The following is a 14,474-nucleotide window of genomic DNA, read 5'->3' as shown; positions in this document are numbered from 1 at the left end:
AGGAAAGGTAAATGTTGCTATATACCAGCAGTTCTACTTGTAGGTATCTACTGAGATAAATGAAAATATGTGTGTATAAAGGGTTTGTATGCAAATATTCATAGCAGTGTTAGTAATTGCCCCAAACTGAAAACAGTCCAAGTGTTCATCAACTGGTAAATGGATAAAGATACAGTATATCCATGTAAAAAGGAAAAGAGAGTAAAATGGAATAGACTACCAGTACAGGAACAACATGGGTGAATCTCAAAAACATGCTTGTGGAAAGAAGCCAGATAGAAAACAGTACATATTGCAAGATTCCATTTATGAAATGGGACGTAGACAGAAAGCAGATTGGTGGTTGCGGGGATAGGAATTGAGAGTGACTGCAAGTGGGCACATGGAACCTTGTGGAGTGATGGGGATGTTCTAAAACTGAAACTAGTGATGGTTTCACAACTGTACATTTATTAACACTCAAATTATGTAAAATGGGTTGTATGTAAATTACACATCAAAGCTTTTATTTACTTCTCTTAGCCAGAATACATAATAAAATCTTGGACAGATGTGAATTTGAGATAATTCGGTTGAGCTTCACTACTGAGTTTTTATCTTTTGGTTATTAAAACAGTACATTACGATGGTATCATATCTCTTTATTCTTTTTTTTAAGCTAATTAGTTGACTTGTATATCTTATTTTCAAAGTTGTGCTGCAGGCTAGAGATTTTAGTCTCTCTTAATTCTGTTTCAAAATACATTTTGTCTTTGAATCTTTTTAAAACAGGATTTGAAGCCACAGACATTTAGAAATGCATATGACATACCAAGACGGAATCTTTTGGATCACTTAACAAGAATGAGATCTAATCTTTTGAAGAGCACCCGCAGATTTCTTAAAGGACAGGATGAAGGTTAGATCATGGTTTTAGTATTGGTATTTCTTCAGTAAACTTTTCTTTATATTGAAAATAGAGAGTGTTATTGTAACTTTTAAAGAGTTGAGACTGTAATATTACATTCTCATTAAATGAAGTAGAAAGTTGAGTCATCTCTAATTCTCTACACTTCTTCCTACCATCACTGTTGCCCCAAATTCTGTTCTCCAGAGGAAACAACCTTTGGTAATAGCTTAGTTTCCTTATGGCTTTCTTCATACATTCACATACACAGGCACACACAAAATCATTTTCTTGTGATCTACTAGTATGTGATAGTTTAACTTGGAATGGCCAATATATGTCATATTCTAGTATTTCCTTAACTATACCTTTGGCACCTACAAATTATGTCAGATGAGAACTTAACCCTTTGCTAACTCTGATGTAAACATTTCAACTATAGTTTTATATGAAAAGGATCATCTATGTGATACCTCTTTTCTGTAAATTATGCTTTAACTCAATTCTGCTTTGGAGTAGAATAGAAGAGACATTTTCGTAGAAGGGTTACACATACTGTTTAGAATACTGAAACTAACTGCAATATTTTTGCTTTGTTTAGAAGATAAAATTGATTATTTAAAATTTTATTAAAACACTCAAGATTTTATGTCACAATAAACAAACTAATTTAGAATATATGGTAAGGAAAAGTTGCCTAGAATAGACCAGGTAGCATTCATACATAAGAACACATTATTTGTTAACTAAATGAAACGTAGTTTTAGCGAAGTTAACTTTTATTACTGCTTTGTTCTGTTTGAAAAGATCAAGTGCACAGTGTTCCTATAGCACAAATGGGGAATTACCAGGAATACCTCAAGCAAGTACCTTCTCCATTAAGAGAACTTGATCCTGATCAGCCTCGGAGGTTGCATACATTTGGCAACCCCTTTAAGCTGGATAAAAAGGTAAATTTGAAGTGTTCCATTATATAATTTTTTTTTGTAGGAGGCACAGTAGATTTAACAGTTCTTAATTTAACTAAAGTAAGCTGAAACCATTTTCTTGGTAGAATACTATGTCAACATCGTTAAAATGTAGTTTAATGGGAATTGGAGTTTGTCATACAACTGAAAACATTATGTAAAGTCAGGGAAATTCTTCTTTGTTACAGGGTATGATGATAGATGAGGCAGATGAATTTGTGGCTGGACCTCAAAATAAACATAAACGACCTGGAGAACCAAATATGCAAGGCATCCCTAAGAGACGACGCTGCATGTCTCCGCTGCTGAGAGGCCGACAGCAGAACCCAGTTGTGAACAATCACATTGGAGGGAAAGGACCACCGGTACCTATGACGCAAGCACAGCCAGATCTCATTAAACCCCTTCCTCTTCATAAAAGTAAGGTTTTTTTAAACATTATTTGCTGCGTTTAGTTTGGTTCTTCATGGGAGAGAGTTTTCTGATACAGAAAAAGTGATTAAAGTTCCAAGAGTGTCTAGAGAAGATATTTGTTTATTCCAAATTAGCATGTAATCATTTTTTATGTCTTTTTAATGAACATTTCATATATTCATTCATTATGTTTAATAGCTATCATGATTTGAAATATCATTTGCAAATCTTTAGCATTTAGAAATGACAGTTTTTAAAGGGGCATTATTAATACCCATAGAAAGATGGCTTTCAATTTGTTTAATTCAGCAACTGATTATTAAATGCTATGCTTAATTTAGACAGGGCTAGGCATTGAGATGTAGCTGTAAACAGACAATAGTGATCTCTGCCTTCATTTATAATGAGGAGGAAAGAAAGTCATCACACATTTCCTTAGAAGTGTGATGAATATTACAAAAAGGGAAGTCAAGTATACTTGTGGAAGTATTTGGCAAGAGGATTTAACTTAGTCTGTGGGGTCGAGGCACTTCACTGAGAAGGTTCTGTTTAAGCCAACACTTGACCGATGAATGGAAATTAGTAAACTGAAGCTGTGCATTTGCGTATGTTACAGTAATAGTCCTCTTACAGGAAGAGTACACACAGAGGCATACTGTGAGGAGCAGGGCGTTAAGGGAACTGAAGCATTCTGGTATAGCAAGGGCTGCTGGGAATGAGGTAAGGTGAGAGCCAAAAGATAGACATGCAGAGTCTAGATCATAGAGAGTCTTGGAAGCCATTGTAAAAGATTCTAGACTTTATTCTAAGGACAGTGAAAATCCACTGAAAGAGGTCGTGATCTGATCTGATTAGCATTTCATAAAGGCTGACATTACTATGTGGAGTCATTTTTGTTGTTCAGTCACTAAGTTGTGTGGAATATTATTGGAGAAGAATGAGAATTGGTGAAGGGAATGTTTAATGGAGTAATTAATTATAGGTGGTGCTCATTCATGGCTAAGAGCATCTTAACTGGAGAGAAACCAAATATGATCCCTCCTGATGGGATTACACAGTACTACATTTGAAGTATATGCCACCCAAAATACTGAATGAACATCAATATGATCAAGCCTCTGTATCTACAGGGATATAAATAGCAAAATCCAGATTGTGGTAAATTACAGGACAAAGAACAAGAGTGTGTGGAAAAATGCTCTTGAAGTGGCATTAGAAAAAAAAGGGACTTGTGACTCCCCCTCCTTATTTTAATTCCATGGAGAGAGTTTGAGAGAGAGGGCTTTCTTTGCACAAGAGTTGGATTTCAATTCAAACAGGAGTTGCTATCGAGAATATCATTGAAGTTTGCAAATCATGGAGTAAGATTTAGGATGGAGGAAGGGAGTCAGAAGTCCAGAGAATTTTTGTTGGGGGGGAGTTTAAATTTTGAATAGTAAGGTGATGAATTCAGCTGGGTCCTGGTGGTTTGGTGAGCAATCAGGAAACAGAATTCAGCTGCTTTCTCTGGGGAGCAAATACAGTAATCTGATATTAAGTGGCAAGCTTGCAAGCCTTTTAAGTCTTGTCTAGTGAGCTGAAGTGGGCACCAGCTACTCTTCATTGCTCAAGTAGTGAAGACCATGTGGATAGTTATAAGGAAAGGCACTCTGGAGGTTTGGGGCCATGTTGCTGCAGAATACTGATTAGCTTAAACTTCCTGTGTTCACTTTTGCCTCTAAATAGTAACTGTATAAGGCAGAGGTTAGAAAAAAGCAGAAAACTAAAAGTTTTTTTAAACTTTAATTCCCCCGCCCCAGGCAAAAATTGTACAGATTTTGTAAATACTGTGAATGTTTCACATTGAAATACATCATATATATGGCAAAGCTTAAGAACCATATAACATTGTTAATTTCTAAGAGTCAAGGAGATCAGTTGTGATTTGCTACAGTCTTGTTTCTTTGACGTTTTCTTTACTGTGTGCTTTGAAATTGGCTCTCATCTTTCTTTTTTCCTTATTTTTAGTTTCTGAAGCCACTAATGATTCGACAATGGATGATGTGGTTGAAAATCATGTTGCAGACCAACTTTCATCAGATATTACACCAAATGCTATGGAAGCTGAATTTTCAGGATCTTCTCCAGCCAACTTACTGGAACGACCAACCAATCATACAGAGGCTCTCGGTCACGACCACTTAGGAACTAATGATCTTACTGTTGGTGGATTTTTAGAAAATCACGAGGAGCCCAGAGATAAAGAACAATGTCCTGAAGAGAATACACCAGCATCTTCACTCAACAAAGGAAAGAAATTGATGCATTGCAGAAGCCATGAAGAGGTCAACACTGAACTAAAAGCACAAATAATGAAAGAGATCCGAAAGCCAGGAAGAAGTATGTATAATTAGAGACAGACATCAGATTCGATTTTTGTATGTGCTCTAAGAAAAAAGTCAAATTAACTAAAGCATAGATCCGATTTTAGATCAGTCTTGAGAACAACATATCAGCTATATAAGATCCCATTCTTTATTCAGTCAACACTTACCGAGTATCTGCTATATCCAAAGTACTGTGTCAGGTGTGGTAAGTAAGGAGGGGTAAGAGTGGAGGAGGGGAACACACAGATAAAAGTTACGCATGGTTCCTCCGTGACAGGAACTGACAGTCTTGAACATTCTGCCAACCAGCAACTGGAATTTTAAGGCAACAGAAAAAACCCCCAAAAATGACTTCATATCTGTAAAGTTCTTGGCACAGTACCTACCCACCATCTTAACTTTTAAGATTTTTAAACTATAATAGTGACAGGGAGGCGTTTAGGCCAAAAAACTAAAATTATGAAGCTGCCTGTTATATGAGTAGAGAAGAACTTTGTGAGATAAAGTTTAAATATTCTTATTGATATTCATTCAGAAGATTGGACAGATCACCTGCTATGATGGTGCCCATGGGTGGTCCAGAAGTGGGTAAGACTCAGTACTGGTCATTTTAGGAGCTTATAGTCCTTGACAGAGGACTATTAAGTTTTTATGTGAAAACTTGAAATAGAGAACTGTAAGTTTTATGAAAACTTGAAGTTGAGACGGCACACTTGTTTATTTTTTTTCCTCTATTTTATTCACCCCCTATGTTAGCTGTAATTTAGAGTTTGTTATAAGGTTGGATTTTTGTAAAGGCCACTTCTTATTTTTCAGTGGCACTACCAAAAAGCTGTTTACTCATTCTTCTAAGCTGTATGTTTGACACATACATGAGTTCCCTAATGAGAACTTTTACCAAGAAAAGGCAGTGTCTGACAAGTTATTTTATCTTTGTTGATGTCTGATGAAATACATGTATTATAAAATCTCTAATGAACGGTGAAATTTTTAGGTAAACTATTTTTGGTTTTGTTTTAGTATATCTTGATGTGTAGTAAACTAATAGAAAACTATTGAATAAGTGTGCAAAGTAACACCACTTTTCTTTTTGCTTCTCTTATTTTAAGAATATGAAAGAATCTTCACTTTACTGAAGCATGTGCAAGGCAGTTTACAAACAAGACTAATATTTTTACAAAATGTCATTAAAGAAGCATCAAGGTAAGTAATCTGTTGTACATTATCGTATGATGAAATGAGTCCCCAGTTTCTGTAGTTGGTATTTTAACAGTATCTACTTTATACTTGTGTTGTTATGCATGTATATGACAGACCAATGTGTAAATAAGTAATTCTCTCTTGTTTTTGGTTTATTTAAAGTTAAGGTAACTTAAAAAATAGCCACACACAAATTCTTTAGAAATCATGAACCCTTTCTCTCTACACATGACAGGTACTGGCATAATTCTCATTTATCCTACTCTGTGGCTTTTTGATGTCTTTGTATTTTACAGTCTTTCATTTTTCTCTGTATATTTGAACTACAGTTAATATTAGTGATTAAAAGTAACTGTGAAAGGCAATATTTGAATGCAGGAGTTCACTTGTACGTGGGAAAACATGTAATTAAGGGACAAGAGCTGGACAAATGAGCCTTATTCTGATTGCTTCAGTAGCCCAAGATTATGTACTTTAGTACAAGGAATGTGGATCAAGATTATAAACGGTGACCACAAAGTGCAATTAACTGGAAAGCATAGTTGTATGAGTTTAGTGAGTAAAAAAACGTTTTTTAAATTTCTCCTTTAAGACTTTTTAGAATTCTAGTATTATAAGAAAACTTAAGGTTTACCTCATCTGACCTTACAAGATACCGACCCTTTAATTATGCACCCCACCAATTTCTTCCATGCTTCGTGTAAAGGTTTTTATTTTTTTAAGTAAAGCCATTAATCCTTTTTTTTTTCCCCTCTATGAGTGGCTAGAACATGGGCCACTTTGAAGTTTCAAGATAAGGCCATAACTTTTCATATTACTGATTTTGAATATTTAACCTGTTCTGCTCTTTATATAACATTCTGTCAACTCAAACTTCATCATAGATTTAGCTGTATTCCTGGTGCCTGAATTCTATTTCTGTTACCTTTTAGAGAGTTGTATAATATTATGGTGGTTAGTTGTTATTAGTTTACAAGTAGAGAGGAAGTAGGCGTCAACTGGGCCGTGTTTTTGGAGAGTCTAAAAAGCATCTGCATACTCCTGTACATACTTCTGTACAAAAGCAATTTTAGTCTACTATATTTATTACTGAAAAAATTTAAAAATTTTCACTTGAACTTTTAACTGTTTGCTGTATCCTATAGTGCTGATGTCTGATTGTCCTTAACCTGTTGCTGGTTTTCAAATTGTAATAGTAGAACATCATAGTTTAAATGTGACTGCCCAAATTTCATTTCTTCCATTTTATGGGGATTATATTTGTATTTTATTAATATTCCTTTCAACAGTGAACTTTCATAGAGCATAAGAACCTATTGGAGTCATTGCTTTGGGAACCCAGATTCCTGGAATGTTTATAACCCTTGTATTTATTAGGTTTTTTCCTCCCCGGTTTTCTTTTTTATTGTGGAAGAAATAACCTCTTATCCATTGTACCTAGGCCTGGATTGTTTGTTTTAGAAACACACTATAATACTGTACTGATAAAATAATTTGCCAAGAGATTTTATATATCATAAAGTTGTTGATTTTTCATTTTCATTTCACTTTGAAAAATCTTCTCAAGGCAGTTTTTCTCTTTAAAAAAAAATTATACTGATATGTAACTATTTGTTAAAAAGAAATTGAGAGTGCTATTATACTTATTTCTTCATACAGGTTTAAAAAAAGAATGCTAATAGAACAACTGGAGAACTTCTTGGATGAAATTCATCGAAGAGCCAATCAGATCAACCATATTAATAGCAATTAAAAGAAAAGAGAATGTGGCCACTTATTTCACTACCTTCTCCAAATACAAAGTAAATACAAGACTGTTGTGATCTTGCATTCATTTTTTGACATGCATTGTTGGCTTTTTGAAATACTAAGAGCAAGTCTACAGATCCTTTTTCCATCATTTTACAGTGACCTTTTCTTCATTTTGGTTTATTTTTGTAATGTGAAAAGTATCACTCTAAAAAAAATTTTTATTTAACAAACTAAAAAATTCCTCCAAATCTCTTGCTTGTCATTGACTCTTGCGTGTCAATTTCCCTCAGGTTCTATTTTCTTAAACCAACCTTCAAAATTGTCACCTCTGTTAAGGTTGAACTTTGCCAAAAAAATAAAAAAGAAGTTACTTTGTAATTTTTGGGGAAAAAAAGCACATACATTAAAACTAGGCAATGTTTTGTATATACAGTTATTTTGGATATATTATTGTAAGTTGTACAAATGTATTTTGAAGAATATTTAAGAAAAGCACTTTTGTTATTCCATCAATAAATGCTCTATTTTACTCCTGTGTGGTTTAGGAAATAATCACATTTAAAGTAATCATTTAAAACCATCTTAAGGTAATGGAATTTAAAAGGCATTGCTTTTTAGCATTGGAAAAATACACCACTTGAAGTTCACATTTGTTAAACCTAACTGTAATGACATGTTACATAATCTGCATTGTCTTTTTACTCTGTTCTTAGATTTTGTTGGCCACTCCGACACACTCCGTTTCTGCCTAGACAATGGAAACGTATCTGCGGATAGGCAGACTCTTTAAAGCTGTTTCAAAAGCAGACACCTTTGAACTCAATTGGTTTCCTTACTTCCTTTCCTTCAACCCCTCTCTTTTCCTTTCTCACCAGGACTGTGGCTGGCACTAAGGTGAAGCTGTCAGGGAGTTGTAACTTTGGGGGGACACCACATACTCTGAAATGTGTAGCATTTAGCAGCTTGATGCCACGCTTGCAGAAGTCCCACAACAGCCTGGGGGCTCCAGGGGATCTCTTTGTTCTGCTCTGCTGTTACACTTAAACTGTCCATTTCCTTTAGAAGCTAAATGGAAAGGAAACACATTTTAAATGACTTTGTCCATTCTGCATTCTTCCTGAGTTGTCCAGGATAAAGAAAAGTCAACGCTATTCACTGTCCACCCTCAGTCCACCGTGGCCTCACGTGTCCTTATTGAGGACTGTGAGCCTGTGGCCTGACTCGCTCACCATTCATAGGTCACTGCTGTGCCTTGTAGTGCTTTGGGGATAATGAGTAGAAAAGAAGGCTAAAATACATTTAGGTTAAGAGAGGGCAAAATAAACTTATAAAATTATGGTAAAATGGAAGTATTTTTAGGTTCATAATATTTGAAAAACACATACCCTTATCTTTGTACACTTCAGCAGAACATTTTTAAAATTTCAGGGGTATAGGAAATTGTAATTTTTGAAGAAAAGCATAGATAAAAGTGGAGAACATGCTTGACTCTGTTAATTCAATGTAGGGGGTTCAAAACTCTCCCAATACTGAAGACAAATGCTGTCAAGAAAAAAACATAATGTAGTTACATAGTATTTTCATATGCAGTTCTTTAAACATTTTTTTAACCTCTAAAAAAATACCTCTAAGCAGAATATCACTTAGTAAATGGAATTGTTAAGGTATTAATAGCTAGCTGCGGTAACATGGCTAAATTCAACATGAGATACACAAAATCCAGAATATATTGTCTGCTTTTAAATTATATATGTTTAGATTCTGAGATTAACAGAAGAGATTACAAGTCATTCAGATAAAAGTTAATATTTAACAAGAATATTTAGTAAAGCAACTCAGTCTGTTCCAATATTTGGCCACTTTTCCTTATCAGAATGTTCTTACTTGCATTTCACAGGTTGATCATGAGGTGATCCTTTAGACCCTTGATCTTTAGTATATTTCAGGGTATGAACCCTAGAGGGAGTTGGGAAGAAGCATTTGTTCTGTCTCCTCTTGTCCTTAATTTCTCTGCCACCACACGCTACACTCTTACCCCAAAATCTAGTCACAAGCTTTGAAACCCATCAAAATTCAAGCTTAATATTCCATTTCTTGCAGGGCTTTTTTATTTTGTTGTTTTTACAGATTAAGAAACTGGGGATGTTAGTTAAATTACTGAACTACTACAGCAAAGGGGAAGGGGGAGTACATTGAGGGGAATATCATGTCTTTTAGGTCCTTTAGATCACTGGATGGCTGGCTGGACAAGTGATGTTCTCCAACAGTTTAATCTTGAGGTTAAGATTATTTTCGGTAATGTTCTTACATGTGTCCCATTTGTCAACCGATTGAGTCATGTTTTGCCCTTATCAGTAAGCTTCGTCAGTTTGGTGCACTGAAGGCTGAGGCTCATTTCTGTCCTTTGAATCACCTTGTCACTAGGAGAGTAGCCACTCTGCCTTGTGTGATGTGAGCAGGTACTTCCCAGGGGGAGAGGCAGAGAAATTCATAGGGACTATTGCGGATCATGGAACTGGTGTTGGACTGTATTTTCATTCTGTTTACTAAGGCAGTTCTGAAAACTCTTTTATCACAGAAACAGTGATGTGTCCTTTACTAGTTAGTTCAAAGATTTTACATCATTTTATGCAGTTGAATTCCAGAAGAGAAACTGTTCTCTCTTAACTGTTGTCAACCTTTATTGGCTATGAGCTTTTGACAATGACCCTTCTGTTCAGGTTTAGTCCAGTCTCTTGTTTCTTGAGGGAGTAGAACCTGTCGTTCTTCATCTTAACTGTTTTTGACCTGTATCCTTTCTAAGAGAGGACTCTCTGTTACCTATTCCAAGTGATAAGTGACATTTTCACCTAATCAGTCTGAGGTTGGGATGATCATGGTGAAATACTATGAGGATGTATTCTGTCGATGGACTTTTCTCTCCCCTAAATACTGCGAGGATATATTCTGTTGATGGACTTTCTCTCCCCCAATAATCCCTTAATAGATAATTCCCTAGTGAATGATTATCTTTATCCTTTTTGTCACAAGTGTCTTTGCTTTCTAGCACAAATGACAGCAGTATGCAAATGATTCTCAGATAAAATGATGTTGACAGTATTTCCTTAACGATTTGTGTAAAACCTATGCATAATTTTCATTATTCTAACTTGACTTTTTTTCTCTCCATAAATAAAAATAATGCCTGATGTTTAGTTAAAGTAGATCCACTTTTGCTTGATTTTGTTAGTCCTGGTCCACCCTATTTATTTTTAACACATTGTTTAGACTTGCCAACAACTCTTTACTGAGAATCTCTCTTTTTTCCCCAGGCTGATAAGTAATTGCCAGAGAGGGTGGGGCAACATTAAGAGGAATCATTTGATTACTTTGTTCACTGTTGTCGAGACTTCAAGGACTTCTGCTTGTCCATCTGAGGTGCTAAAGGCTCTGCCTGTACCATACCATCTTTGGATTAAGATGAGGTTGTATGGTAGGCCAAGGCCTAGGGCAAATATTTGATTTCTGTGTAATTTCAACAAGCTTGAGAAAGATCAACAGAAAAGCTAGAAACGCAGGTGCATTCCCTAGGATACTGGGGGTGCTGAGAGTACCAGGGGATGACTTGGACACTCGTGGCCTGAATGAACTCTTTCATCCTACAAGGCCAAGAAAGTTCAGCAACAATGGGGAAAAAAGATATATCATTTATTTTACTTTCATGATTTTTTTTAAGTCCTCCCCAGAAGTAGAAACTTAAATTTTTAAAGACCTACATCAGTCATAAATGAGCTGAGAGTAACAGAAGGCAGAAAAGCCACAGAGGATATTAGTCTCCGCAGTAGTTAATGAAATATTCCCCTTTCTCAGGATATGTGACATAGCAACTGGGGCGCTTTGGGAGCACTACAGAAACCAGCTAAAAGGAGTGCTTGTTTTAGGCTGGGGTGGGCAAATGAGCCCTTGTTGCTGGCGAGGTGCTGATAAATATTTACATGAATCCTATCAAAAAATAGTAATACCTGTGTTCGGTTCTCTCAGGAAAAAGATGAACGGCCGATCTGCTTTGAAAATAGGAATCCGAGACCTTTTCAGTAACAACAGAGCTGCAGAAAAGATCAACAGTAGAATCCCATTGTATTTTCTCTTCATTTGAGGAAAGTCACTATTATAATTGGATACAAAGTCACTTGATTTTTGAAGAAATAAAAGCATCCTAATGATACAGCATTGTTTTAGTGTTATGATGGGGTGCAAATGGGAAAATTAAAGAGAAAAGATAGCACTTGGCCAACACTGTGTCCCATTCTCAGAATATTTCATGGAATAAATTCCTTCCTGAAGGTAATTTTCAGAATGACTATTCCTTATTTATGGGGTCATGGTGCAGATCCTTTTCAAAATGGCTCTTTTTCTCTCATCATTTTCAAGAACTTGATTCTGTTAACTTTTTTTTAAAATGCTCTTATCACACCTGGACATGGGGTTTTAGTGGGAAGGCTTAGAAGTGTGAAGGCTGAACTGGATGAGTCTAACAAAGGGGGAGATACAGGCCAGTAGCATTCCTGAGTGTTGCTGATACCCAGTCCTCTTAGGCACATACCTGTGGCTGCAGATGCCTTAGTTCCTTCCTCTGAAACCTCGATCTTGGCTTTGTGGATCGCTTCAGAAACATAAAAGCCATCTTGGCCTAAGCAGAGGAAACAGAAAGGGGATTATTTGCATTTTGTGAGTGCACTTTTATGTGAGTACATTTTTAAAGAACAGGCTTAGTTATAGTCTTGCATGTTGCTTACTGTGGAAATAGAGATTTGGGAAATTTTAAGGTGCAATATTTTATGCAACTTTCAAGCCTCAAATTTGGTTGAGTGTCTAATAAAGTGCTAGTTGCTCAGTCATGTCCAACTCAACTGTGGTCCCATGGACTGTAGCCTGCCAGGATTCTCTGTCCATAGAATTCTCCAGGCAAGAATACTGGAGTGGGTTGCCATTCCCCTCTCCAGGGGATCTCCCCAACCCAGGGACTGAACCTGGGTCTCCTACATTGCAGGCAGATACATTACTGTCTGAGCCCCAGCTAATAAATAATCCCACTCAATATCCAGGGCTGTATCCCCATTTTTTCAAGTTAATTTTCAAACCTAATTTCTAGTTACTGTTGAAATCTTTAGTATTTCTAAAATTTCGGTGTATAAGAATTGCCAGAATATGTGTTAAAATGCAAACTCCAGAGCCCAGGAATCTGCACATTCAGCGAGCTTCTGAGATGACTTCCTTTGAATGCCTTCTTGGGCTGCATTTTAAGAGCCACTTTTAAATGACAGACAGAGGTTTCTACCATGGGCTTTAAAAGGCAATGTATTAAAAATATCTCATGCCATGTGACTGCATTCTGTATACTGAGCATATCAGTTATGCAATTACCTTGCCTCATGGGCTACAATCTGCAAAGAAAACAAGAGGTGAGAACTATAATAGTTGTATACCAACAATTTCAAAGGCATTATAAGCTTAGCAGACAGGAATTTGAGTGGTAACGTTAGAGGAATGGACAGGTTTTTTATAATTTAGCCATCCATCATGTTGAAACAGTTCGCTTGGTACTTGATGATACAAAGAATGAAAGTAAGAATCTTGAGAATGAGAAGAAACTAGAAATCCTCTGAGGCCACACGCTTGACCAGAGGTCCTGTTGGGCAGATGCAGGTGTTCTGACAGCAGATACTGTGCCCATTCCCACCCCACCCTTCCACACGGATGCCACCACCTTGCAAAAGTGTGTTCTAGTCAATTCTAGCATGCCCTGGAAAGGAAGCATGTGTCAGGAGTCTTAAACATCGTGATGGACATCTGTATTCTGAGGGGGCTTCTCTGTTTTATCTTAGACTAAATTGTTTTTGATTTCTCATATACAATATGAGGGGATGGTGACTGAATGTTGTGAGAGAGGACGACAAGCAGAGTACAGGATATGTGGCATTTCATCCGTCTTGTAAATTAGGGAATTGTGAGTTGGCTATGTGTTTGCTGTAAGGAACAGGTCTTTTTCAGTGCCAGTGAAGGGGACCAGACAAGGGCCAGAGGGAGAGAAAAATCAATGCAAACATTCACTTGGCATCACTCATCCTAACACCAGTGCAGAATCTGATTGGTTTTAGCAGTTGGTCTTTTTCAGTAGCATTTTTTAGAAAATCTATGATCAATAACTAGCCTGTCTGGCTAACTCACTGAGCAAACTGAAATGTGGGACCCAAATTAGAACTGTGTGTATAAGGAATGGTTAATGGTCATGAGGAGGTTTTACTAATCTGTGGCTTCACTACTATCCAGAGTGGCATCCAAATATTTAATGAAATGAGCAGAGGTTCTCTATCGGCTAGAATATAGTTGAATACGTTTGTGTTAGAGTCCAGGTGCCCTGGCAGACTGTGAGAAATGGTGCCAACTGGTTGGTATGAGTGAGTTTTTCAGTAGATGCACGTGGCTATTTCAGTTTCTTGAAACTGCAACTGAGGAGCTTTTTTCTCCATCCTATGACAGGAGTGGCACAAGAAGTGACATTTACATGTTTGCACAGACACAGGCTTAGACCCATAGCCTGGCATGCCTCGGCATCCTCGTCTCCTATACATTTAATCTCTGGTAAGAGTTAACATTTCAGAAGACCAGCATTTGTCATCAAAACAAGGATTCAGGAGTCATCTGTGCGCTATGTTTCTCTTCTTGCTTGATCTTGTATTGCAGATCCCAATTTGCTTACTTCTGTTAAGTGGCTCTGGATATGTTATGCAACTAATGAACTCAGCCTAGAGGATCCTCCTGGCTTTGGGCTTATTCTCTCCTGCAGTGTTGGCAACTGTCTAATGCCATTGAGGGCCATTCAACCTGTTTCCCCAAAATTTGTTCCCA

General features: G+C 36.7%; 2 protein-coding genes across 6 annotated transcripts in view; one reads left to right on the top strand and one right to left on the bottom strand.

Annotated features, from left to right (window-relative positions):
• Window positions 1-14,474, top strand: part of INTS6 (integrator complex subunit 6) — a 93,628-nt gene that overhangs the window by 70,767 nt on the left and 8,387 nt on the right. For 3 of the 5 annotated variants that reach the window (XM_061133446.1, XM_061133449.1, XM_061133450.1), the window contains 6 exons: window positions 772-898; window positions 1,694-1,836; window positions 2,043-2,274; window positions 4,276-4,647; window positions 5,744-5,837; window positions 7,494-7,646. In XM_061133446.1, the coding sequence (XP_060989429.1) occupies window positions 772-898; window positions 1,694-1,836; window positions 2,043-2,274; window positions 4,276-4,647; window positions 5,744-5,837; window positions 7,494-7,587 (1,062 nt within the window). In that variant the 3' untranslated portion in view covers window positions 7,588-7,646. Of the gene's footprint in view, window positions 1-771; window positions 899-1,693; window positions 1,837-2,042; window positions 2,275-4,275; window positions 4,648-5,743; window positions 5,838-7,493; window positions 7,647-11,606; window positions 11,791-14,474 lie in introns of those variants that run through there. The other 2 variants (XM_061133447.1, XM_061133448.1) reach the window with 2 other exon arrangements.
• Window positions 9,085-14,474, bottom strand: part of SERPINE3 (serpin family E member 3) — a 28,812-nt gene continuing 23,422 nt past the window's right edge. Inside the window, exons 6-8 of the mRNA XM_061133451.1 lie at window positions 12,169-12,255; window positions 11,588-11,671; window positions 9,085-9,128 (exon numbers count right to left, since the gene is read on the bottom strand). Coding sequence (XP_060989434.1) covers window positions 9,085-9,128; window positions 11,588-11,671; window positions 12,169-12,255 — 215 coding nt within the window. The remainder of the gene's footprint in view (window positions 9,129-11,587; window positions 11,672-12,168; window positions 12,256-14,474) is intronic.

This window comes from Dama dama, chromosome 30, assembly GCF_033118175.1.
Source record: "Dama dama isolate Ldn47 chromosome 30, ASM3311817v1, whole genome shotgun sequence".
NCBI classification, from domain to species: Eukaryota; Metazoa; Chordata; class Mammalia; order Artiodactyla; family Cervidae; genus Dama; species Dama dama.
This window is presented reverse-complemented; position numbering and strand designations above follow the sequence as displayed.